Source organism: Echeneis naucrates, chromosome 19 (genome assembly GCF_900963305.1).
Source record: "Echeneis naucrates chromosome 19, fEcheNa1.1, whole genome shotgun sequence".
Taxonomy (NCBI): domain Eukaryota; kingdom Metazoa; phylum Chordata; class Actinopteri; order Carangiformes; family Echeneidae; genus Echeneis; species Echeneis naucrates.
This window is the reverse complement of record NC_042529.1, coordinates 4960018-4987198: the sequence shown is the minus strand read 5'-3', so window position 1 is coordinate 4987198 and position 27181 is coordinate 4960018. Positions and strand designations below refer to the sequence as shown.

The 27181-nt window shown below is 41.8% G+C and overlaps 1 protein-coding gene across 1 annotated transcript in view; it reads left to right on the top strand.

The window, feature by feature from the left end:
• dock1 (dedicator of cytokinesis 1) overlaps positions 1–27181 on the top strand; it is a 157427-nt gene that overhangs the window by 119023 nt on the left and 11223 nt on the right. Inside the window, exons 31-46 of the mRNA XM_029527112.1 lie at positions 49–149; positions 4930–4988; positions 5629–5777; positions 6912–6997; positions 7398–7554; positions 8773–8813; positions 9214–9304; positions 11428–11547; positions 12763–12852; positions 13128–13232; positions 17390–17531; positions 17981–18062; positions 19870–19954; positions 21381–21467; positions 23137–23313; positions 24744–24827. Coding sequence (XP_029382972.1) covers positions 49–149; positions 4930–4988; positions 5629–5777; positions 6912–6997; positions 7398–7554; positions 8773–8813; positions 9214–9304; positions 11428–11547; positions 12763–12852; positions 13128–13232; positions 17390–17531; positions 17981–18062; positions 19870–19954; positions 21381–21467; positions 23137–23313; positions 24744–24827 — 1656 coding nt within the window. The remainder of the gene's footprint in view (positions 1–48; positions 150–4929; positions 4989–5628; positions 5778–6911; positions 6998–7397; positions 7555–8772; positions 8814–9213; positions 9305–11427; positions 11548–12762; positions 12853–13127; positions 13233–17389; positions 17532–17980; positions 18063–19869; positions 19955–21380; positions 21468–23136; positions 23314–24743; positions 24828–27181) is intronic.

Below are 27181 nucleotides of genomic sequence, written 5' to 3'. Positions count from 1 at the left end.
ATTTTGAACTGTGAGTCCTGTATTTCTGTTTGTCTCCATCCCGGCTAGCTGTGGAACAACTACTTCCACCTGGCTGTAGCTTTCCTCACCCAGGAGTCTTTGCAGCTGGAGAACTTCTCAAGTGATAAAAGAGCCAAGATCTTCCACAAGTGAGTATGAGCACTCTCTGTTTCTCTCTTTCAATTCACAGGACATCGTCATTGTGTATCAGCACAGCCCAAGCTCCCTTCCCAGCATGAGCAAGCTTAATATAATTCATGACATGGAAGCTCAGGGAGACCCAACTCCCCTCGGCTCCAATAGGGGCTGCGCTAGCACATCTTGTACAACGTTGGGAATCTCCTCTTGGAATTAAGACATTGGTCTTTGGTTTCTCCTCAATGCGTCATGTATTTGCTCAGAAAAACAACAGAAAAAGGATGAAGATTAGGTTTTAAATCCACAAAGTTTAAATGTTGATTTTCTTTCAAAGTCTGCTCTTAAACCAAACTCGTATTTTAGCTCCAACTTCAAAGAGCAGTTTCATTTTCCGGTCATCTGCTGCCTGTAACTACAAAGAGCCATTCATCCACATTAGTATTTCTCATAGAGTCTGGTAATGCAGCCAAATGTGTAAATGCTTTCTGGGCAGACGTGCAGCATATTGGCTCTCATCTTCATTTGGAGGAGCTTTTGCCACTAAAACATACATCACACTGGCCCGTGTTTGGCAGAGACACCTCTCATTGGTCAGTGCTTTATCAGCCCTGATGAACACCCACACAAACAGCCAAACGCAGTAAACAAGACGTTCCCAGCCTTCCCTCCTGCTGCCTTTCTCCACTTGTCCGACTCGCCTGAAAGAAACAGCTATTTGATTGGCACGGACAAGAGCTGCCATTCCTGCAGTAAGTGAAGGAAAGGGTTGATTACTGCTATTTGCTATTTCCACGCTGTTTAGTTAACATCCCCACATATGTTATTTGAATACAGCCAGGCTTTGAGAGAAGGAGCTCATATGCAGGGTTTGGCACTTTTTTCTTTCACCCAGTCCCTCTACCTTCACCCACCCACTCTTCCTTCTCTACCTCTCACCTTCTGTATTTTACCTCTCCCTCTGTGCATCGCGCTTCCTTGTGTGCTGGCTCCTGAGCTGTCAGTCCTGCCTGCAATACCAATTACTGTGCCTTGCTCGGGAGCGGAGAACAGAGAGGGTGAAATCAGAGGTGTGTGTGTGTGTGTGTGTGGAGCGCTGCTCTTTAGCGCTCTGCGTTGGTTTCTCTCCTGCATCTCGCAGTGCTGTTTGTGAAGTTCTGGTCTATTACTGGTGTCTGCAGGATTTTCATTTCTCTCTGACACTTAATCAACTGGGAGGATGATGACAGAGTAGCATCTCTTAATAGATACATACAGCCGAGAGGATAAATTTGTGTCTTTACTAGTGTGTGAAGGGAGAATTGCAATTCACAATCTAGGTCTTATTGTCAGTTTTTCCATTCTTACAAATAATAACAACATTGTATTCACCCAGTTAATTGCTAAGATAGTGTGAAACACATATCGGTCAAGAAACAGGTCACCATGAACATTTTAAATAAGCAAAATCATTTCTTGGAGAAAATAATTCCTTCCTCTACTTGGATCTAATCTTCGGTTTTTGTGACCACCCTCCAAACTGTTCATATCCTGTACTTCAGATAATTTTGCTAAACTGTGATGTCTCCATGAAATGTAATCTTGAACACGACGGCCAGAGGCCCACATGCAGATCCAGAGCTAAACAAATGAGCATACAGCGGTGCCTTTGTCATGATATCCACGTGCAGGGTGAGTGATGACGAGAAGAAGTGTCATATTGTCAGGTTTTGTGAATATCTCACACTTCCTTTGCTTTTGGCTTTGATCAGACCTCATCTGTTCTTACGGGCCACCACCTGCCAATCTTGACTGTGCGTGCTTCCTTTTCTTTTCTCTCTTGCTGCCGCTGCCACTCTCTGTATTTTTTCCTGTTTCCATCACCTCATGCTTCCTCGTGCTCTCTGCCCTGTGACCCAGTTTCATTACACAGCTCTGAGAGTCCCAGATCCACTGCCCGCCTGCTGCTGTCCATCTGTATACACGTTATTCTTTGTTAACCTCACCAAGAGCTTCCCTGCCCTCAGTTGGCAGGTATGTGTTGTAGGTCCTGACAGCCGGCAGTCATAGTTTCCTGTCTCGGTGCCTGTGGGACCATCCTGCATCTGTCCTCAATTCAGAGGATGTGATGCTCCCTGTGTCTTCCCATAAGTGGAGACACGAACCCTTCTGCCTCCACTGGCACACATACATCCTGTGAGCACAATCATCCACACAAAGCACAAGAATAAATTACAAAACAGGCAGAGTTGTATGTTAAACTGAACTGTGGTTCGAAAGGCCAGAGTAGCAGAGGATGTAATACATAATGCATTATCATTCCTCTTTTTTTTCCGCTCATGGCTTTACAGTAATTCCTAGAGGCGGGTATCCATTTATTCTTTGCCAATACTCGGCCTAAAGATCAATCTTTGGACTTTGCAACATTCCTTAACCCTGAGCCTACTCCCTTTGACAGCTAGATACGGTAAAGGGTTTTGACCTGGCCAAGCTGAAAAGAGGTGACGCAGCATCTTTGTTAAGGATTCTTTCAATGCTTGTCTCCTTTGTTTCAAAATACATTAGCGTGTCTTTGTACGATACTGGCAAAGCAATCGATTGGATTTCAGATTTCTATCAAGGCTACAGGGTACTCTGAAATGCCATAATGTCTGATAGAAACGGACAGAATATTAATTAGAAGTTATGATAAATGTCATGCTCAGACATCACACCTTTTTCTGGGTGGGGAGGGGTTATGTCTCTACAATGTGATGCAAGGTGTCATGTCACTGGTGTGCCATGAAGAGGAGACAGAGGTGTGGCTGCGGCTCCATTCGTCACTCAGTGTGGTCGGGTGATGCCTGATGAGCCGGATGCTTGACAGGAGCAAACTCAGCAGTCGCCTGGAGATGGCAGGTGATTGGGGCGAGGAAAACATTATTGATGATTCATCCAACATTAAAAGAGTTTGCGTAATCTACTTTGTATCTTTGGGGATCCTGATCATGCCGAATGTTCCCTTAAAGGCCCCATTTTGTGTAAAGTGAGATTCTTCTTTTTCTTTTTTAGTATTATTATTATAAAGCAGGTCAGATTCTACATTCATACTGTGAAAGTATCAAAGAGCTCACAGAGAAATACGCAGACTCAGTTTTCAGAAACTGTGCCTTAAAAGGAGCTGTCAGGTTTTCTCTAACATTGTAATGTCACAGAAAAGAAAAGTCCCATAGCCATTCCCAAGCTGAATGGTGGATCCATCGGGGGCTGCTATCGTGTGTGCAATATCTGTTTACCCTGTATCTATATTTTAACTCGCCCAGTAGGAAGAAACATCTGCGTAACAAACATCAAATAACTTTTGCTGTCTGGAATAATTCTTCTGAAGTCTTCAATGCCTTCCGGTTTGCTGTGCTGTTGATTTGTCAAAACTGACTGCATGTTGTCAGTGAAGTCGACGCTTCAACCAAATGAAAACAATGAGCTGGCTTAATTATTTCACGCTGGAGAACAGCGTGGAACACTGCACAGCATTTGCTCGTCATTTATCCATCACCTTGTGCACAACTTCTTTTTGGTGCAGCCTGGTTGAAAGCGAGAGATGATGTGATGGTTTTGGTGCCTGCTCCACGACAGAGCCACAATATTGCAGTTCAGTGGCGTTATTCCCCAAGGGGAAGCCGCTAAAGTGTGCCACACCAGGCCAGCAGTGAGAGGATGAAAGCGGTCAGAAATGGCTCTCTGGGGACTGCTGTCTTCATTGTGTCCACTATATTCTTGATGGCAAAACAGCTTCAGGCTTGACCTGACTGCAATTTCTCATCCGTCTGTTTTGAGAGAGCTGAATGTGTTCGATACGTTTCATGTGATCAGTTTTACAGAAAGCCCTTGTATGCCATTCTGCCCACTATTTCCACTCTTCTGAGTCTCTCCATCATTCACTGTCGGCCTCTCCATCTCCGTCCTTTCCACTTCACTGTTCGTCTCCTCTGTGACAGGGAGACTGGAATCCGAGCTGCCATGGAGATCGGTTCATGACCTCAGCACGGCAGAGCTGACCAGCTTACAAGCTTTCATTTGGAAAAGCTAGACAGAGTCAGGACAGGGAGTGATCACTCTTCTTTTCTCCTCCTTCTTCTTTTGCAATTTTTCGTTTTATTCAAAAGGTTGACACATTCAGCTGACCTCAGAGAACGAGCACCAACAAAGGCTGTCTGATCAAACACTTTGCCTCATGTCATCCGTCCTTGACCTTTTTTGTGTTCAAATCCACATAGAGAATAGAAGATAGGCTGTAGCTGACAGCCTGACAGACTGCTGCCATATGTGTAAAATATGTAGGTGGCTTTTGCCTGAGTGGAAATTTGATACTTTTGTGTGCATTTATTTATAAAGAACAACATGCTAACAAGCTTGTGTAATTGGTGCCATTTAAAAAAAAAAAAAAGAAAAAAGATGAGACTACAGGAATTTGCTCTTCCATATTCACAGTATTTAGTGCGAAACCAGATGATATATGATCTTGATCTTGGTCACAGCTCACAATAATAATAATAAAAAAGAGAAATCGCAGCTATCGCAATCGGTTTGTGTTGTGTTGACTTTTTCTTTGTGCTCGGGTTCGTTCTCTTTCTCTCACTCCTGTGACATTGACTTTGATCATGGTGCCTGCAGTGCGGCCAAAACACAACACAGCCATGTTTGCTCAACATTGGTTGTTCCAGTCCACATACATCCAGTTTTACGCATTTGAAATTGAGTTTACCGGTGCCAGTGAATCTGTGCCATGATTCAACTTAAGCTTATGTTTATTTTTTAATCCTGTTTGTGTTTCAGGTACCAGGACATGAGGAGACAAATCGGCTTTGAAATCAGAGATATGTGGTACAATCTCGGTAATTCTCCTTTGTCAATATGTTCAGTTTCGCTTTCATGTCATCAAAGAACAAAAACAGAAAACTGTCTTAGTTCATTCTTGAGGATCAATCATACAGATTTCACACTTGAATAGCAGCAGTTTATAAATGTGTTAAACAGTTGATTCCTCAATATAAGATAATGATTATATGCCAGTGAAGTACCTTCAATGGCATTACAAATCAGCTCAGCTAAATATAGATAAAGATGTGTTAATTAGATTTATGTTGTGTGATGAGAGAGACTCAGCAGTCAATTTTCAGTGAAAGGAGATTGTGATGCAGGGATATGGGCGTTAGATTCGGGCACCTGTGCCTCCTTTACAGTTCTCTCACTGTAACATGCACCATCTGATCCTTTAATTAGAGCTTTCCTCCAGATGAGATTGAGTCATTCACTGGGTTTTTAATGAGCCCCTTGCTGTTTTCTCACACAAGACATTTGGTTTAGAGTTATTTACCATATCATTGTAATGGAAAAGTCTGACAGGAGGAACCTTAATAAACATGCAGGGCCAGATTCCTGTTTCATTTGTCTTCCCTTCTGCATGTCCTGTTGAGAGCAACAGAAAATGAGCCACCAGCGTGATGTCACCGTGTATTTTTTCACCTCTCTTAGGGCCCAACAAGATAAAATTCATTCCAGAGATGGTTGGTCCCATCCTGGAGATGACGCTGGTTCCTGAGATCGAGTTGCGAAAGGCCACCATCCCCATCTTCTTCGACATGATGCAGTGCGAGTTTCATTCCACGTGCAGCTTCCAGCGGGTTTGTCTTCTCGAACAGGAAATAACTGTAGCAAAACAAAAAGAGTGCAGGAGAGTAGAGTCGCACACGAGGGGTGTTGAAACAAACAGGAAAAAGTGAAAAAGTAGTAGGCGTTGGTTTGGGCAAAGACAACGGTGCAGAGGGGCAGTCCGTCTGAGGAAAAGGCTTCATAGCCCCAAGCTAATTCTGCAAATCTCATTTTGTTGTGCTGTGATTATCAACAGCCACGGTAAGTGGAACTTAATGTTATGCCTCGTTACAGAGCAAAATTAAGCCTTTCTGCATGAGGAAATCCGGCTACAGCTGTTCCTCCATAAGATGTCTCAGGCACTTTTCAGCTTTGTGATATTTATGTTTCTCCCAAAGTATTTAATGCTTATTTTACTTGAATGAAATTATAGACCAACACAATGATACTGATGCCGACGCTTTTAGTAGCTCTGTGAAAATAGTGGTAGTTAAAGTGAAACTCTATAGCCAATAGGGCAGTCTGTTTGGGCTGGGAAGGTGAGGGAGCGCTGCTAATTAAGTCAATGTGTCAGCCAAGGTCTGGCTCATTGGAGGTGAGTGTCACTTTCTTATTCTTTCCCTTTGGTGAAACGCGATCATTTTCCCTGTGGCCAGCCTCTTTTTACGCTGTAAGCCTGTAATGTTCCTTTTACGGGGTCTCTCTCTCTCCATGTGCCTTGTAAACTCTCGGTTTAACAGCAAGAGTAGCATTCACATCGTTTCTTTTCCAAATCCACTTTCCATTCTCATTCTGATTTTGTGCCTTGCCAGCATCCAAACGCTTCAAGAAGTCAGTGTTATGGCACAATAAAACCTGTTCTTTCATACACCCGTTGCATAGTAAGCTCCTCCAGCAGCTACAGTACAGCAGTAAGTGAGATGGTGTGTGCCTCACAATGTTGCCTTGACCAAATTTAGACACATCAATGAGAGGTTTGATAAGAAACAGAAAGCACCAGCCCACAGCCAGCTGAGGTGGAAGAGAGCAAAGATAACAGCCGAAGCACAGATTCCCTCAGCTGAGCCGTGATGCAGGGAGCGAGCAGGAGCGAGACAGGGAGATGCCGTTAATGAAATGAAAAATTAGCTGCACTGATTATTTACGCCTGCTCTGTCTAATTGCAGTTTGAGAACGAGATCATCACCAAGTTGGATCACGAGGTGGAGGGGGGCCGCGGAGATGAGCAGTACAAAGTTCTCTTTCAGAAAATGTAAGTGCTGATTAATGGGCAGGATTATGCCAGAGCTTCTCACAAGTTAGATAATGCTGATTGCAACATGGCACTCCTCAAAATAATCACAGTCTTCTGACGATCACACGACCTCTCATTGCAGTTTCGCCACTGTGATGTTGGCTTTCCATACAGCAGGATGCTAATTTTGGATTGCTCTGTTATAGACCCAAAAACAATGTTTCTCCAGATCCTTTGGGTCACATTTTTGACATTTTAAACTGTTCTAAAAAACCTCTTCTACATGCTTCACATTTGTTTTCCTCTCTGCCTCTGGCTTTTCCTCCATCACATTCACAATCATGTCACACTGAATCACTCCACTGAACCACCACCACTTCAAACACAAACACAAAACACACACACACATACACATTAGCTTGCTGGAGCACTGTAGGAAGCACAAGTACTTGGCCAAGACTGGAGAGAACTTCGTCACTTTGGTGGTTCGCCTGCTGGAGAGGTTGCTGGATTACAGGACCATCATGCATGATGAGAACAAGGAAAACCGCATGAGCTGCACAGTCAACGTGCTCGTAAGATTTCTGAATTCATTACATACAAGACAAGATGACGCACTCATCCCTGCATGATAGGATATCTATAAAGGCTTGGCAGACATGCATTCTGTCCTTAACCATTTCTGGGTTGCGGGGGTTGCTGGAGCCAATCCCAGCTCACACTGGGCAGGCCACCAGTCCATCACAGGGCCAACACACAGAGACAGACAGAGACAAACAACCTCTCACACTCACACTCACACCTACAGACAGTTTAGAGTCACCAGTTAACCTAAAAATTATGTCTTTGGACGGAGGAAGGAAACCGACCTTCTTGTTGTGGGGCTAATCGCTATACCGCGGTGCTGCCCGCTCTGACAGACAATATCTGTATCATCAACACTGAGGCTATTGTTGGCAATTTAGTGATCATGATGACATGTAATCATCCATCAGACGGGAAACAACGATAGCCACCTCCACTTGTCAGAACGCATTTAGACGCTATCTCAGAGCAGCTCACCTGAAACATCTCGCCTCTGTGAATTGACATTTCACCAGGGAGCGACCGAAATGTCAGTTTCGTTTCACGTGATTGCTGCCATTGAAAAGACCACGGGCCTGTGACCTATTTCCAGCATTTATGTGATGTCGTGCTCTCTTAATGCTTTGTCATGTCATGTAAAATATGAGGTGTCAGTTTCAGTCAGAAGAGCAGCTTGACAGCCTGTTCACACAGTAAACACGCATAAAAAAACAGAACATTGAAAAAGTGTAGACCTTTCTGCATAATATTACGTGAATCAGCAACCCTCCGGCTACAGGCTAATGTGCAGTCAGAGAAACCGGAGCAAGGAGCAGGAAATGCAAAGAAACTTTTCACATTATAAACTTTTTACTATGTAAAAAAATAAAAACTCCATGAGATGAGCTGAATCTAGGATGAGCAGCTTTTAGCTTGTCAATCAGAGAGAGCAAATGAGATTCTTTCACTGCTACATTTCTAAAATATTAATGATCATCTCAATTTTTGTATTTATTTATTACCAAAATATATACCAAGTTTACCAAGTGAACCGTAGTTATCCATAATTTAAAACTTTGATATGTTGTGCAGTTTTGTATTGGAAATGTTATTTTATTAAATTAATCCAGCAATTTCCAGCAATGCATGATACACATGATAACACAGCATGGTTACAAAAAATAATAAATCAAGCAAAATGTAATATCTCATTTTTTTCCCCCTTCTAGAACTTTTACAAAGAGATTGACAGAGAGGAAATGTACATCAGGTAAGAGTCCCATCTTGTGTCTGTTCAGATTTCATCCCTCAGGCATTTTAAGGTATTTTACACACACCACAGTACATACAGTACACAATAATTCTAGATGATATTGATCTGAACTCATTTTTAACTTGACAAGCCACATATATATCATATATTTTGGGTACTTACCTCCCCTCAGCACATATCCAAATGTCCCAGAGATAAAAAAAAAAATGCTAAAATACATTTTCATTTCTGCAAAATCGCAACTCGGGTTTTTCCGCTCTGTCAAGCATTATTTAAGGTATGAAAAAAGGGCTGTCAGAACACATCACTCTGGCAGAGTTAACTTTCTGCCTTTCGTTAAAAAGCGTATGAGGCCCACCCGAAAATGACCCATAAATCACTGCTGTTTTCCTGCCAGGTATCTGTACAAGCTGTGTGACCTCCACAAAGAGTGTGACAACTACACCGAGGCTGCCTACACTCTGCTGCTGCACGCTAAACTGCTGAAGGTACGCAGACGCAATACCAACAACAAATTGATGTGGAAGCACGAACCTTCAAACAGCATAGATCACAGAGCCCAAACTTACTCATGCTGTTGTCGGGCAGATGACATTTAACCCCTCAAGCGTTGAGCAAGTGTTTGTTTTAATGTTTTCAGGACTTAGCAATAGCTTGGCATCCCTTTAATCTTAGTGTGGCATGAGATGGGTGCTGAAAGCACAGATTTGCTGAGCAGTATCTTTTTCCCCTTGGTTATCTGGTGAAAATCACAGCAAGTATCTGATCTCTTTTCCTGGAAAGAACTTTGAACTTATTCAAAGCAGAAAAAAGCAGCTACCTGAGGTGCTTGGAGATGAAGGTGTGCTTTCACTCGACTGTCCTCTCTGTCAATCCTGTACTGTAAATCAAATGGTTGGAGGCCACTTGGGTCCAATGTGGAAAAAAGGGAAATCTTCTGCCACATTTTCAGTGCAATGGGATCTTAAATTAGACACATAAATATTTATAAGATATCACAATGTATTCCTTTTCAAATTCCACCTTCTTATAGTGAAAACTTTCCCTCCAGAACAAAAATATTTCACCTTCCCATGAAAGACAACAGCGTCTCTTCACAGTTGGGGTTTTGGTGTTGCTTTTTTAAGTTGTTCCTCTTTGTGTTTTTTTTTTTTTTTTTTTACCAAAACGTTTGCATCAGATATCTCATCTGTGTTTGCATACTGTAAATCGCTGCCTGTTTCAGACAGGGGAGAGCAGACTGTGACTGAATCACATTTTTACTGCCAAGCCGTCATGGTAGCATTTGACTTGTTTATTGTTGCTACTATTTTAATCCTCTTCCCACCGCAGCTGCGGCATTCCTGATCATAGCACACCTTCAGAAAAGCAGCCATAATTATATCGTGGAAATTAGTTAATGTCGTTCCATGACTTTCTCCTCCAAAGAGCTTTCATCTGTAATCCTCCCTTTGTGCTTCTATACAGACACATCTAAACAAGTTTGATTGCGGGTGACTGATATTTCCATCTTCACCACCACAGAGTAAAACCAAATCCTGTGGTAAGAAGCAGTCATCCAGCTGAGTACCTGCTGCAGTATAATAGCATTTGATGAATTTCCAACACTTTGGATATTGTCAGAGATGCATCAGCACTTTAGTTTTGTCGATGCAGGGTCACTTGGCATTCATGAATAAACTGACATCCTTTTACCATCTAAATGCAGCAGTCCAGCTGTAAAGGAATCAATAGCCTAATCCAAAGCCTCCTAACATTCTCAATGCACAGCAACAAAGTGCAGAGCAATAGCTTTTTTCAGCCATCTTCACTGCAGGATATGCAAATTTCTTGGCTTTGCTATTCAAATGTGGCCATCAGACAGAACTTGGTCAGATTTTTTTTTTCCCCCCCCTCAGATCTTAACTCCTCAGGTTACTCTCCACACCACAGAATCCCAATTAAAGCAGCCTGGTAATGAATCAGCCCTGGCAGGATGCATAGGATTATGCTTCCTCGACACAGAGGCCAATCTGATTGACCATGTCCCCCCTATGAGCCAGGCCACAAAGCTCATTATTCTCCGTGCTGGCTAAAGAAAAGTTATGATGGAGTGCAGAGTTAGCACAAAAGGCTATCCAGGCATCGTTGTGTTGGGTTTTTTTTTTTTTTTGCAATATTCCTTCTTGTCTGGCGTTCTGTACCAAATCAAACAGAATATATCATGAAGGATTACTCTGTATGACTCAGTTTTATCTAATGTTTTAGTGTAGAAGCAAGCTCGTCCTGCTCTCTTCCTCCTGAGCTCACAAGACGGGCCTCCAGTGGGCGAACAAGCATGAGCCATTTGGAGTTGTGGAGAACTTTGTGTTAAATACTGTACACCCAGCTAATGATATATCAGCACGTATTACCTACAGCGAGCCATGAATTGCTTTGATACTTTCTCTGAACCCTTCGGTATCACCGTCCTGCCCTGCAGGAATGCAGGGGAGCTTTAGAAAGAATTACACATCACCCTCACCTATTTGCATTGGCTATAACTCAGTGATTGATTTCTTGTCACTTATTCCCGTTTTGCTCCATATTGTACCGCGCGGTCTTGACCCCAATACAAACTTATCCTCTGTAGTGGTCGGACGAGCAGTGTGCAGCTCACCTGACCCAGAGAGATGGTTACCAGGCCACCACTCAAGGACAGCTCAAGGATCAGCTCTACCAGCAGATTATCAATTACTTTGACAAGGGCAAGGTAAGATACACACATACTGGCAAACACAGATACACACGGCGACACAATAGCAGGCATAATCATGATAAATCCTGGACTCTAAGGGTACTATTTTTGGATGCTCTCATCTCTGTTGAGAACTGCCTCTGGCCTGAGAAGGCGTGTTTCGAGGAAAAGAAGCGAAATATAAATTTTATGTTCCTTTTCTATAGAACAGGGATTTGAAATAATCCGCTTCTCTTAGCTGATGAAACAGCTTTTTTGTGTTATCTTAAAAAGACATTTTCGCTGCTCCCCTCCCTTATTTTCCCCCTCATACCACTTTAGAGCCATTCTTCTAGTACGTATATCCATGATTGCAACGTGAAGAGCGGGTCATTCGTACTGCCTTAGATGTGGTTACTGTGCTGTTGGTCTACACTTCTTCATGTTTTATGCTAGAGGAGAAGAAACATGCATTTTTTTCCTGCCTGTGTGCTGAACTTGGAAGGGGTCTGCAAAACTGCAGCCAGAGCTTCTCAGAGATGAAGTGCAAAAGTTTTACATGTGTCATCAGTGCTGAGGAGCAGCCGTCACTCTTGTTTCTCGTGCCAACTGTCACTCAGCAGGATATGGCGAACGAGGAAAAAGAGGCACGACAAATTGAAAGAGCCTTGGATAAACCACACACACAAACAAAACCAGAGTGATCAAGAAGTGTTAGAGTGGCTGCGAGAATACATCAACACCTCCCAGTGGACAGTTTCAACTGAGGACATTTCTAAGAGCCTCATCGGAGTCATCCAGGACACAGTCCCAGATGGTGCTGCCATCGCTCCTCTCAATGATGGCAGGCTGATCTGAGTAGCAGTCTGGATTCAGTCCACCTCCAGTCTGACCCAGATCGGCTCAGCCCAATTTAGTCTGTCAGAGAGCCTCTTAGAAGCCTTTCAACATGTTGGAGTGGCTCTCACATATCTGTGACACCTCTCCACTGTGCTGAATGAGTCCTGAGGGGGAATGCATTGCTGTAATGAATTTTTTTCCTTCCAAGAGAGGGGTGACTGAGATTTTGTGTTTTGAAGGAGGAAAAAACAAGATAATACTGACATAACTTCACATTTATTTCATTCGAAACAAGCTTACACCAGAGAGACGACTTGTGTCATTCAGCTGCAAGAAAAGATATTTTGTTTTAATCTCGGTTTGAATCTTGATAATGCATTGATTTGCTGTCTTTGTTTTTCTGCCCTCCAGATGTGGGAGGAGGCGATCATTTTGGGGAAGGAACTGGCTGAACAGTATGAGAATGAGATGTTTGACTTTGAGCAGCTCAGTGCATCCTTGGTAAGTAGTGAATCTTTTCTTGAGCTGCCTCTTCATGTAAAGTCAAAAGAATAGTTTGTCTGAATATCACTCCACATTGATATCAAATATACACAACTACTTGGCCGTAGAGACAAAAAGACAAAAGGTGATCTGAGCAGCAAAACCTTATTAGCCACAAACGATGGCAACAGGATAAACCAAATGATGACAAATGAAAACAAGAAAACATTTGCTTGTTGATCAAAGTTTATTTTTCTCACACCCCTGAACTGTACTATTTCATCCCCTAACAGAGGAAGCAGGCCCAGTTCTATGAGAACATAGTGAAGGTGATCCGGCCCAAACCAGACTACTTTGCTGTCGGCTATTATGGCATGGGCTTTCCCTCCTTCCTACGAGTGAGTACACACATCTACATACGCCTCCCACAACTCTCAGCACCACGGCTTGGCTGAAAGCACTGTGCGGGCTATCCACTTTCAGAATGGGTAATCAATAGGTTTACCAGTGCTTGCTTATTCCTCAGCCTCACTCCGTCAATACAAGTCCAGCCCCCTCCCCCACAGGTTTTTTGCTCGCTTTGGCAGGTCTCACTAGTTCAACATCCCACCTGATCTGGTTTTCACTTACTCACGTACACGGAAAAGAAACTGAAAACAAATTGTGACTCATCGCTGTGAAAAACTGCAGAGTAAATCCAGGCTAATGTGCTGGACAGATGCCCTTCATTGTGGGAAAAATGTGTCTCTGAGAAAAGATTCATTCACAATCTTCCTCCTTAGTAGATCAATGATATCTCTATGTTTCTGGCTTGAACTGTAGGTGAGCCAGGGTGCAGTATATGTGGCACCCAAGAGAGTGATGACGTGAACTAAGCCAGTCTTGTTGGGCCAATCAAAAGGCCAATCAGGCCCCAAACATTGGCTGTAATTCCATTAGGTGAACTTGGGCTGAAAACTCTTCACATGGAGGCATTGTAAATCACTTTTTCTGGCTGCTGGAGAAAAGGTTATATTCCCAACACATTGAGGTCTACACTTGTTTGCCAAGTCTGAGCCTTACTCCAAATGTTGAACAATTATGTGAAAGACTGTTTATACGGCCCACCAAGTCCACCTTGTGGTTAAACCTGCACTCATCTTCTGTGTTTCCCTTCCAAAGGTCCTGTTCTGGCTTTGATCCAATCTGATCACAGCTTATCACAAATTAAGTACGTGTTTGACACGCGTTTGATATCCCCTCACCAGCCTAGTTCAGTGCACATCAGACCTCTTTTGCTCGGTCTATGAAGGTTGTTCTATTCTATCCACATATCAGATTTTATTTAATCAGTAAATGTACATTACTGTCGCAATTTCTCTCTGATGCCAATGCCACAGAGGGTTTAATGCGAGCTCGGAGCGTTTGTAAGAAGGACGATGTATTTACTTTTAATTTATTCTTCGTTAGAGCTGTTTTTAGTCTGTCCGCTGGCGCATTGTTTTCCTCCCTCTGAAAAATTCAAGGTATTTTTATCACAAAAGCAACACACTAAATGGCCCCGAAGGACCGCAATAAGATAATGTGAAAGTCCAGTTTGAAGTGCAGTGATCCCCTGATCATATCCTCTTCATTCTATTATGAGGAACAGCCATTTCACAAGGGTATTTTTCTACTTTCCGATCTCCATGTGCCTCTCCTTACCGCTTTCATCTGGCAGGGCAGAAACTTCATTACAGACAGATCGAGCTGCTTTGGCCTAATCTTGCTGGCTATTTAAAAAGCCTCAGAGAGCCGCAGTGAGATCTCTTTTTTGTCTCATTATATTCTTTCTGCAGAAGTTCGACCTTATCTGTAGTAACCAGAGCAGGTGCATGCAAGGTCACCTTTTCCAGTTGGTGTCTTCACTTGGTTTACCTGGATGATACCTGAATCCCAGTTGTTGGCTGTTTTAGCACCAGCACTTCTAAACTTTGTGTCAGCTTTTCAAATTTTTGATCGAATTGATGTTTCACTAATCGTTGAAATTGCACACTTTACCAGATATCAGTTTTTCATTGATGCTCTCCTTGTCGAGGCCTGAAAAGCCGATTTCCAGAAACTTTTAAGTCAATTAAAGAGTTCTTAACCAATATTGTATTTTTTGTAGTATTGAAGGCATTTATGACACAATTATTGGTGTTGGCAAATCAAACAGGCTCCAAACTTTATTTACTTTACAATGATACTGAAATACTGTGTTAATAATTAAGTCAGTGACTAAGATTGTGTGGTGGGGATTTGTTTTAAACCCCATTTTGCTGTCTGTATTGAGTCATGGCGGTGTCCGCAGGGAGAAGTATGTTATGTGAGCAAATCAATACACTGCTTAATGTAGCTGCTTACTCTATGACTTATTAGTTGTTAATGTGGTTAAACACTGAAGAAGTTACTGATTGGAAAACACTCCAGATTTTGTCATTATCTTTTTTTTTTTTGCTGGGGGGGGGGGGGGGGGATGTGGTGCTAGTTTGTTTCCCACTTTGAGGACTCGAACACACTCAATTATTTTAAAGACAGGCGGGACAAGACGCTTCTAACCTTGAAGTCACAATTGCTCATCATCCAGCTTGGAAACATGGCTGAAAACCCCCTGTTGTATTTGTCTGCTATTGGTTTCAGCCATTATGTTTATTTAAAAGGTATTCTGAATATTTCTGAATATTTCAAAGATATATCACTACAATTGTTCACCTTCCGTTACATCCAGTCGGCATATTTCAAATTGCTCCCAGTCCTAAACCTAACTTCACCACTATACTGAGATTTCACTCAGCTTAAAGAGCAGCTGAGGGTGTGTGAAGGCTGGTTTGAAATATGTATCCTAACATGTGACATTTGGAGGTGCTCGGATATGAGCTGCCATGTTTGATCATTCCAAATGTTCCTCAGACAGACCCCTGAGTGCATGGAAGGAGGCGAGGAACATCCCAGCTCATACATTTTAAGAACCACTCTGTGTGCGCTGTTCTCATATCATTTATTTTTTTGTTTTGGAGTGAAAAAACATTACCTTTTTTATCTGACTAAAACTTATCTGATTCTGCAGCAGATTGAACGGAAGCATCTACTAGATTTTGCAGACTTCTTTCTGTCACTGCCTAGAGGTTTTAAAAATTGATACTGTACTAGTCTTCCTGTAGACATCCACCTGATACATTACACATATTACAATACCCATAAATCTTCCAGTCTTGTTTCCAGAATATCCAAGGAGCTTAAATCTTGTCCGTGGAGACAAGAACATCACAGTTATATGAACTTTTCCTCCATTGTCTCTAAAGTGTATCAAATTGCCATTTTCAGCACCACAGAAAGAAAATTTCATTTTATCCTGAATTATTATCTAAGTTCTGGCATTTTTTGTTATGTGTGTTCAAAGCTAACAAAAGTGAGAAGTATTTGTGTTCATGACTGGAATATTCTGCAACCTACTGTAAATCTGATGTTCTCTGTGCATAAAAATATGGTATGCAGTGATGAACAAAGAAAAGATTAGGGGTCCTTGACCAGATGTGTATAATTTAGAAGAAAAGATTAAAAAGGCCTCGTTGCTCACCAGCTGAAAACTGCAGCAACACACTGTCAGACAGACTGAGCTAAATCTCCTGTAGTTGTAGGATAACTCTAGAAATCAACATGTCTTAGTCAACTTCTTTGTCAAATCAAATTAGAAAAAAGCGGCGGGGGGGATAATAGCTCTGGGCATATTCCATAGCTGCAGCTCCTTTAATTAATATGGGAATTGAAATGTGTGTGGTATGCATGAACCTCGGGCTGCTGTGTGTCTCTTCACTAATGTGCAGTGATGGTTGGTGAAAGAAAGAAGGAAATGCAAAAAAAAAAAAAAATCCCTCGTCTTATCTCCCCAGATAAGACTTTCAATCTACATAACAGAGAGTGAATGAAGCTGGTAGCTCACAGAAAGCCCTCAAAGATAGATGTACAACGCGATCGTCTCCAGAAGCAGATCAAGCCTCTGATGGTCAGCTGCCACAACCTCACCAAACCGATGTGTAACACGGTCAGATGTCTGAACCTTTACGGTGGTTCACAGCAGCCCCCAGCCAAGTGGGAGCGGCAATTTGTAGTCTGTCACTTCCCTAAAGCAGAAGTCCTCTCCCCGAGCGAGCCTGTCCTGAACTCAGCTGGGGTTGACTAATCACCCAGTCTGTGCCAAAAACCTTCTGTCAACCTCATTTCTAAGTATTTAATATGAATATTATGATAATGCATTTTGACCACGGCAGCTGGGCCAAGCTTTTCTCATCCGTGTAACTTTCTTTTAATGCTACAATTTTGTCATTGTCCTGCATCTGTTACAATCACCACAGAATGAGTTTTAGCTACTGGATCTAATCTCGTGAAATGGGGTATGAAATGAAAATATATGCTGTCACCATTGCCATATTCATAAAAACAGCGACAATGTCCCTTATGTCCACGTAATATGAGCTAATTCACAGCAGCTTGCTTGATTGTGTTCCTGCCTTTATGTACATATAAAGTCTCACTCTTTTTCTTCATTGTCCTTCAGAACAAAATGTTCATCTACCGTGGGAAGGAATACGAGCGCAGAGAGGATTTCGAAGCACGTCTTCTCACACAGTTTCCCAATGCGGAGAAGATGAAGACGACCACACCACCTAGCGAGGACACAAAGTGTTCCTCTGGACAGTGTATCCTAAACATTAAACATTTCTTTTTGAGAGCAACTGTTTGTTAAAGATTCATTAGGTTCTTGCAAGTGCACAATGAATGGAAATACGTTTTTAATGGTTATAGGTATATGCTTGTTTGATTTTCAGCTGCATTTTTAAATGAGCTCTAGTTAGATATTGAATCCCAAATTGCCTACAATATGTCATGGATGTCTGAATGTGTGTGTGTGTTGGAAAGACGCTATTAGGCAGAGAATGTGCCAAATAAATGTGTGTGTGCAAAATCAAGATCACACTTTGACTAATGAGTTCATATGTTTAGATGCAGTAGACTGCCTTTCATTATTTTTTTTAAATTATTCCATGAGACAAATGCTTCACGGAACAATGATAATAATACTAAATTATCATCAGGTACAAAGCAGTGTGCAACGGTTTCAGTTATATCCTTGATGTTCCCGCTGAAGACCTCCAGTGTTTCACGGTAAAGCCCATTCTCGACCTGCCTGCCAAGTTCCAAAACAAGCCCGTCTCTGAGCAAATCGTGAGGTAAGCAGGATATCCCGGTGCCACGCACATTTATGTCTTTACTTTTACAGAAACTGTCACTCAGAGTCACACAGCATGCATTTCAATCCAGCAATGGCCAATTTACTTTCCTCAGTCAAACTCAAACAATTTAGACAGCTGGTTGACATGCAGAAGAGAATTTGTTCGGACCACTCTGGTGAAGGTGATTCAGTCTTGATTTTAATGTTTATCTCCGTAGAACAAATAGCGTTTGACCTTTTTTGTGGTTCTTGTGTGCTATTAACTTGCAACAGCCATCTGCTATTAGTCACTGTGCCAAGTACAACATCGTTTCTCTGACATCATTAATACCTTTGTGTTGTGCTCTGGGTGCCACAGCAAACAGTGGGCCTCCAGCACTCCTGCTTGTTTGCCCAATCTGCAAACCAGCCACACACCGCATCACTCAGCTGTGTAAATTCACTTTGATATGCCACACAACGCATCAATGGACATAATTAAAAGAAGACATTTACTGGGAAAAACCTTTAGGCAAATATACCTGGGCACTGATGTTATCAAAGGCCTGCAGCATTGGGCGCATCCGCCTGCACTGATCCCTTCAGTAACCTGTTGGCGTATTTGCTAACTATGTCTGATTGGAATATGTAACTACGTTAATATCCCAGATTAGACAGCCATGTTTGGACTGCTCCGTCTGTCCGTCCGTCATTCTCTGCCTACTCTCTTTCTCTCTCCCAGCTCACACTGTGCTATTCGCAGTTCTCTCTCGCTGTTCCATCTCTCTAATTTCTCTCATTCAGTGTAAAAAGACCAGCGTTGCATAGCAATGAGACCGGGCTGTTTGAGCCAAAGGGTGACAGCGGCAGGCAGAGCACACCCCATGCTGACCTTGCTTTGTCCAGGCCAGGCCACTGCGTCATCTGTAGCCTGCCAGCTAATGACATGTAAAAGGTTTAATTGGGGTTGTACAGCTGATTTAAAGCCTCTTTATTAATCTGTTCATCATCTCGCTCTCTTTGCTTATTCGGGGTTGGGTCTCATCATGTTTCATTAAATTATGTGCTGCCCCATGTGACAAGTCACAGAGGGGGACATCTCACGGTTAGTATTATGCAGTAAGTGGCTCAACCTCCAGGGTGACAATTTATCTATGAATTTGAATGTCACAAAATCTTTGTTTAGTGCTTTAACATAAGTAGAAAAAGTTCTGTTATAATAGCCCATTTGTACGCAGTTCTGCTGCTACTAAAACATAAAAGGGCAGTATATTTGGAACAGCACAGATTGATATAATATTTTATTCATAAGGGTATACTGATAATGTAGGAAAATGCTCTTTAAACCTTATGGCATGGTTTCAGGAGTTGGAAAGGCAGTGCGTGAGAGGAAAATAGATCTGTACTCACATCCCCAAAGAGGAAATAAATGTGAGAATGTGAATTAGAGTGAAAAATGCGTCCATGTAGTTGCTCGCACAACCAACGTGCTCCGCCATCTTGAAACTGTGAAAACTCTATTAACCTTATTTGCCTGCTGGTCATGTGCCTCTGTCACGTGCGCTGCAGCCGCTCTACATGTCCGGCACGTGGGGCCAACTCCAGCCGCCACCGTTGATGTTGATTTATTTTCCATGTAGATGAGCCTTTGTCTCGGACGTTGTGTCAGAGTCAACATCCTAAATGCCACACTTGCTGGCAGAGCATGCCTGGAAGGCGGCCTGTCTGGTGTTTGACCTGGAGCAAAGCAATCAACCTTTGAATCAAGCTGTGGATCTCCCACAACAGTTTTAATTTACTCAGGTGCTGATTTTCTCCCTCCACAGCTTCTACACAGTAAATGAAGTCCATAAATTCCAGTATTCCAGGCCAGTGAGGAAGGGAGAGAAGGACCCCGACAATGAGTTTGCGGTAATTACAGTTTAGTTTTTTTTTGTTTTTTTCCGTTTTTACTGCCGTGAACTGCCTTCTTAATTTAATTTATATGAACAACTTATTAATATTAGACATTCCTAACAAAACTTGTGTAGGTGAATGAAAAATTGATGAAGCCAGTTAGAATTTTTAAGTCATCATGAAGGCTACTTAGTACTGAACTATGATATCAAATATTTTAACATCTACTATCCTTGTACAGTCATTATGTGCCCAACAGTAAGATTTAGAGCTGCTTAACAGGCTGCAGGTAGCCGACATGATGTAGTTATATCCCATATTTTGGTAATGACGCTGATATCTAGAGCAGGTAAACACACATTACATAAGATTTTTCTTTATTTTCGTCTGTGACTTTCACCCAAAAAACAGGGCGAAAAGTTCCCAATGAGAAGTCTCCTGAAAAGAGCTGTTCCTTTTGATCTGTTTTGATCATGCGTCTGCTTGTTTGCCTCAATATCTCGACACCACATAGTCTAATTTATTATCGGATGCCACTGGATTGTTGTTGGATGTTTCGGCTCCACACCTTCTTCTAGGCGTTTATAGCAGAGTAAATGAAAGTAGTGTGGTAGAACATTTCATACGAAGGAAGAGGTATACATGAGTTTATTAAGCTTTTATTTTTTATTTTCAAATGCAGGAAAAGTGTTTGCCAACAAGATCCAGACGAAATGAAACGGCTGGCAGTGATCTACATCTAGTGCCACTGTTGAGTCCTGACTTTTAGTACATCTAATGAATTATGTTTTGTTTGTGCACACTCAGGATCCAGGTTGCAAATGGCAAGAGAGACAAATTAAATACATTTGTTTGCCCACCCCTCGTAAGTTTACTGTAGCATCACATCAGCAGAGCGGGATAATGTATTTAACTCAGACTAACTCTGTAATTTTGTTTGCCCAAACAATGAGGTGATGGATATCTTCTGCTAGACATATTTTGTTTGTCAAATTTATTAAACATGTCGTCGTACACATGTTTTTGTGTTTTGTGAAGCTCTGCCTCTGCTTCATGCATAAGAAAGTTTTACATGCTGAAACTCTCCTGCAAGGAAAATCAAAATCAAAATCAAAATCTTCTGCAGGTTTTTGTGTCCTCAATTGAGCTCCATGATTATGAGAGTATTAGAGGCGATTCCTTCTTGTTTAGTTTGTGTGTGAGTGGGCCATAATGAGCTGTCGTTCAGCAAGGAGCGAGTGGACACGTCCTTCCTAGCAACCCACCTTCAATCCTTCAATTAGTTTTAATGAACAACCATTACATCATCATCTAAATTCATGCAACAGCAGTCCTCACTTGTTTCAAGGTGGTTTGGCACGAAAACTGTTCATCCCGTTGAGAGCATTTCTGTGCTGCTTTCCTCCCCTCCATGTTTGATTTTCTGTCGTTTTGTCCACAGAACATGTGGATTGAGAGGACCACGTATACGACGGCATACAAACTTCCTGGCATCCTGCGCTGGTTTGAAGTGAAGTCGGTCTCAACGGTGAGTCGGAGGAACACTTGTGTGCCAGCCAGAGCCCCTAATCAGATGAGGATCTGCAGCCTCGCTCGGAGGAAATCGATACAATCCCACCACTTAAGCTGTATAGACAGCTGTGCAGACGCAGACGTGCTGCTCTTTGGACTAACGACAGGGCACATTCAGATCTCTGCTCAAGGGCCCACATCGATTCACCGAGAACTCCTTACAGCCTGTTTCCACTGAAAATAGCTACACAGCAGAAATGCAACTGGATTGGAGTTCAGAGCTCCCTCTACTGATTTTTTTCCCAATAGAATTACCTCTATTTCTCATTGGAGACTCTGTTGATAAGAAGTTTGCCTGTCTTGGAATCGGCACACTTCCCCTGTATCTAACTGAAATCACATTATTTCTAATCACCTTAGCTGTTTGTCTAATTAAAGTCCAGATGTTGTCTTGTCATACAAGAGGCTGTAGAGAATTATAAGTGGGAGCACAAACGCACCAGCATCAGTCTACTTAACCTTTGAATGTCTCATTATTTTGGCCCAAAGAAAATATGCTACTTAGTGTCGTTTTGGAAACTATTCTACAAACGCTTACTTTTTATTTGTCAGTTTAGTTGATTAGTCACTTTTATGTCTGTACTTTTGAAAAGCTTAAGAAGATGAACATCTTGCTTTTGTAGAGGCAGATTGTTTACTACAGTCTGTGTCATCTACAATCACAGCCGTCAAATAGCATCCCATGGCGCCTTCTCACCGGTGCAGCGTGGGCATTTAACTTACCACAGCGGTCCTTCTGGTTGCTACATCTACAGCCATTTCACTAAAAAATACTGCATCAATCCCCCAACTCCCGATTGCATTTAGTGAAGTGTTGTTCTTCATTGCCACACTAATTCCAAGCAGAACCCTTCAGGCTGGGTTGGAACATACTGTCAGGAGCAGCTTGCCCTCCAGATGAGCCAGGGAGAGGCCAGGTCCCTGAGGTCAGACTCTCTATTTAAAGCTTAATGACTGGGCTGAGATTCACCAGGCTAAAGCCTTCCATCTGACAATGCTTTTTATCACACTGGCCTGAGACATACCGGCACAGATTGGAGATTTGTCTCCCTGGCACAACATCTTATCTCTTTTGGCTGGGGTCTAAATCTGACATTTACTCAACAATCCACTCATTTTTTTTAGTAGCAAGGTGCTTTTTTTTGTTGTTGTTTTTTTGTTTTCTTTTTGGGTAGGGGGGCTTCATCCAAAGTAATGAGATTCCCTCTATGTTGTAGTGTTACAAGTACTAAGCTGAAATTTGCTTGCACGCAAGTGGAAGTCATGACAATATTTCCAAGCGTTTTATTCATCTTTTCTCTGCATTGCCAATCATTTTTGTTGACTTGGGAATTGAAATTCCCCTACACCAACACACGATCCATCTTCATTTGACAGTCGCAGGTTCATATATGGGCACAATGAAAAATGATTCATTGCTTCCCTATCCTACATGATTTATGTGTTTAGTTAAGAGTTCCAAGGCCCATCTTCTAATAACCACTCCCTAGTTGGCGATGGCAAAAAAAAAAAAAAAACGTTTCCACTTTGTTGTTGGGATACCGGAAACGGCCGTAGTGATATACGTGTTGATGTAGCAAGTGCTGAGAACGTTTGGTGATACCTGCACTAACCCTGCTGTACAGGAAGAGATCAGTCCACTGGAAAACGCCATCGAGACGATGCAGCTGACCAATGAGAAGATCAGCAGCATGGTACAGAGGCATCTCACAGACCCCAACCTTCCCATCAACCCCCTCTCCATGCTGCTGAATGGGATTGTGGACCCCGCTGTCATGGGAGGTTTTACCAATTATGAGAAGGTAGGCAACATGAAAGTTTCTCCATTGTCGGATCACAAGCACGACCTTTAAAATCATAGTTTGACGTTTTTTGGGAAGTCCCCTTATTTGCTTTTTTTTACTGAAAGTCAGATGAGGGCAGAGTTACTTCACATCCTGGAAAACCAGGAACCAAAAGTAAATTGGCCCCCAGAAAATATTGTGATAACTTGGCAATTTATTTTAACGTTGTCCTTTTTTGGGGATATACACTGCACTTGTTTATTATCAGAACGTATTGGTTCATTACTGAAAATGTCCACTTTGGCTATGTCTAAAAAATATTGAGAAGTCGCTCTTCAGGTGTACACTGAATTCTGCTACATATATTATTAGAGCTAGGCTAACTCTTTCCTGTCATCCTCAGTCTCTATACTAAGCTCCACTAAAATGAACAAGTCTGTGGCATGAGAGAAGTATTTTTCTACTTATCCAAACCTCAGCAAATGAGCACTTTCCCAAAATGTCTCTTTAACATATTTCATTTTAACATGAAGTATGAGAATGACATTTGGCATCTCCTCGCATTTAAATTGAAGAAGATGTGATGTGAGAGTGAAATCTGACTTTTGACCTTGGCAAGAGTAGTTATATCAAGTTTCTATACAAACTAGGATGCACCTTGAGATTATTTCATCAAACTAATAAGGTAATTATACACTTCATTAATTTCAAATATATCAAACTATATTTGAAACTCAACCATATTTTTCCTGGCCTTGATTTCATGCTTTGAAAATAAATCATAATCTCATGCATATTTCAGATCCTGGCAGCTCTCTTGCCATCAGCGTTTATATTTTAATCACTAGACTTTGGACTGCTCACTCCTATATTGTTTACCTCTCAACAGCACAAGTCATAAATCTCTTTGGTTTTTGTTGGTCTGAGTCATATTTTTTATATTTTATTCCTCTAATTTGAAAAGTTCAACTCTTCACACCGAGTCCTGCTTTTCATCACCTTTCTAGTATTCTCACTGGTTTACTGGCTGAATACTCCAATCACACTAACATCAGCAACCAATGCTGAAAGGTTAACTCTTTTGATAATTTTAAAAAAAGCGCTTCATAATCCGTCCATATCAGTATCTGGAACAGCTTCATTTTCATCTCGGGAAACGGTGCCCTGTCACTCAGAGAAAGTGCAGAAGTGCAACAAGAATTCTTTGCTCTCAGGTCACCTCTTCATCTCAGTGAAGTAATGCAGGTAGTGGAGGACAGATGGATATCTTAACAAAAGATTTCTCATCTTAACGGCCCTCCCACTGCTTTGTCTATTGAGTCATTCATTTTTTTTATCCTTCATCTTTAATTTCATCGATATCACAAACTCTTCCACATATTTCTGAAGTTGTTGCCCCCTTTCATGCAAACACACTCACACCATTATCTCTCCTCCCACTTCTCCAGGCCTTCTTCAATGACAAGTACATGCAGGAACACCCAGAGGACCTTGAAAAGATAGAGAAACTGAAGGACCTTATCGCTTGGCAGGTGAGACTCCAGAATGGTCACATACATTTATTTGAAGTGGATATAATCATTGTGAAGCATCGAATTGAGGTTTTTAAAGCATCTGTGTGTCTCTCGGAAGAAGTCAGGGCTCAATTAAAAGTGTTGTGACCAGCTCAGCATAAATCATTCCCCTGTTTACTTTAAAAGATGACATGTTTTTTGGCATGTGTAAAGAAAGGCTCAGTCTAGAGGTATTCAAAAGATTGGAGGAGCTTGAGAAGCATGAAAAGGTGCCTTTATGCCAGTTGCCCTTTCAGTATAATTGAACTTAATTTGTGTGAATTTGCTTTGGGCTATACACATGACCTTTCAGGTGCTGAAACTGTAGTGGCCTTTAATGTAAGTAACTATGGTTTATATAATTCAAGTGACAAGAGTTAATTAAGGATGTCATCACCATAAATTTGGCAGCCAGGAAGTCGCCGCTAAGGGCCTGGACACCGGGCTCCGTATGAGCACACAGTGCTTTGGGACACTCGTTCACTTCTATAGAATATGGCATTTATGTCTGAAATGCTGTAACCTCATTTAAGCACTGAAACTCCAGAAAAAAGGAAAAAAAAAATCACTCTGAAAGGTTACAGCTGATGTATCGTATCATATCATATCTTAGGAACTTTTGTGTGCACCGGTAAGAGCATCCAGTCACAGTTATTGAAGTGAACAGAAGAAAAGTGTGTTAAAGAGTTCGGTGGAATAAGGGGAGGGAGAGAGGGAGAGTGCTGAAGCAAACATGCTCTGCTACGTGAGGAGACAGCAAGAGATCAGTGCTGGCAGTTTTTTTGCGAGCGCTGCACCCTGACTGAGTCTGAAGTGCACACACACAGCTGAGAAGAAGGCATGTACATGCGCACACTTTGTTGGAATACATCACAACACATCCTGTGAAATGACATGTCGTGACACTCATCAGATCTTTAGCTCATTCGTAGCTTGTCCTTGAATATAAAACTTCTGGCTTCCCTTTCTGTCTTTAGGAATGACACAAACTTTTTCCCTTTTGGGATTTCACATCGCTGCAGTTTGTTTGGCCTCTTTTATTGCTCCCTCCTAAATCCAGCTGTAAACTAACCTGGTCACCTGTAATACTGGATGTCATGGCTTCCTGCCTTGAGATTGAGCTCGAGTTTTCCTGTTTGCTGCCTGCTGCTCATTAGGAAAAAGGAAAATTCATTGACTTTTCAATAGTTATTCCTTTCTGTGTTGTTGAAAAATAGGTCATCTCTGTGCTTTACACCTCTGGTAGAACTCCTCTGAATTTGAATCTAAGTTCTTTTGTGTCTGTGAAACCTTTTGTCTTGATAAGATTCACAACAGAAATACACCAGTCTTATATTGCCTCCCTGCCTCTGACACTGCAGTCTACAGTCTTGATGTAATTTGTGATGCTGTGTGCGTAGTTATTCTGCCTCAGAAGTAAGGAAGTTATTTTCTATAATAATCACCCTTTCCACACTAGTTCCTGCAACAGTTTTACATATTCATTTTTCAACATTAATGTGAATTTGGGAAAAGGTAGAAAATCACTGTCTGATGTAGTTAGCAAAGGAGCTGAAGTTAGCCTAAAAATAAGATATGATGGTTCATCACTTCTGGAAAGACGCAAATAATAAAAATACATTATATCTGACAGCCTAATAGTGCTCAACAACATTTTACCTTAAAGGTCTGCCAATGATTTTTAAAACCATCTTGAAGGTACATTTCTGAATAATAAAAGAATATATAAAACATTTTTCAAGTCATTTATGTTGGTCCAAAGTGGTGTTCAAACATGTACGAGCCAACTTTCCATTTCAGCAGTTATGTGTGAGATTTCAGGTGGGACTAAAAAGAGAGATACTAACTACACAGCAATTTTGAAACCACCATCCTCCCACAATCCAGCATACTAATTAGCAGCGGTTCTGTTGTCCAGTCCCACCAAGGTGCTTTATCTTAGCAGCTGCAACAGACTAAAAACACGCTTCATATTCTTTCAACCAAGTCATCTGGTGCGATCATCACAGACACTTGCTATGGAGAGAAGCAGAAATATATTTAGCTCTTTCTAATTCATAATCACTTTGGACAGATGCCTAAATTAATATCTTAAACTTCTCACTGTAGCGTGATCCAGACTATTAAAAGTGGCTGAAAGATCAATTTAGTTGTGCATTTGATACCTTCATGTCACACATTGTACAGTCTTTCTGCTTAATAGTCTCTCCGGCTCACAGCTGGTCGTGTATGTTTTAAAGACATCTGCGACCTTCATGAAATGTCATGAATGGTCTTAATATTTCATCGGCGCCTTCATCCCATGCATCTCAAAGGTACCGTGGCTGTCCCCT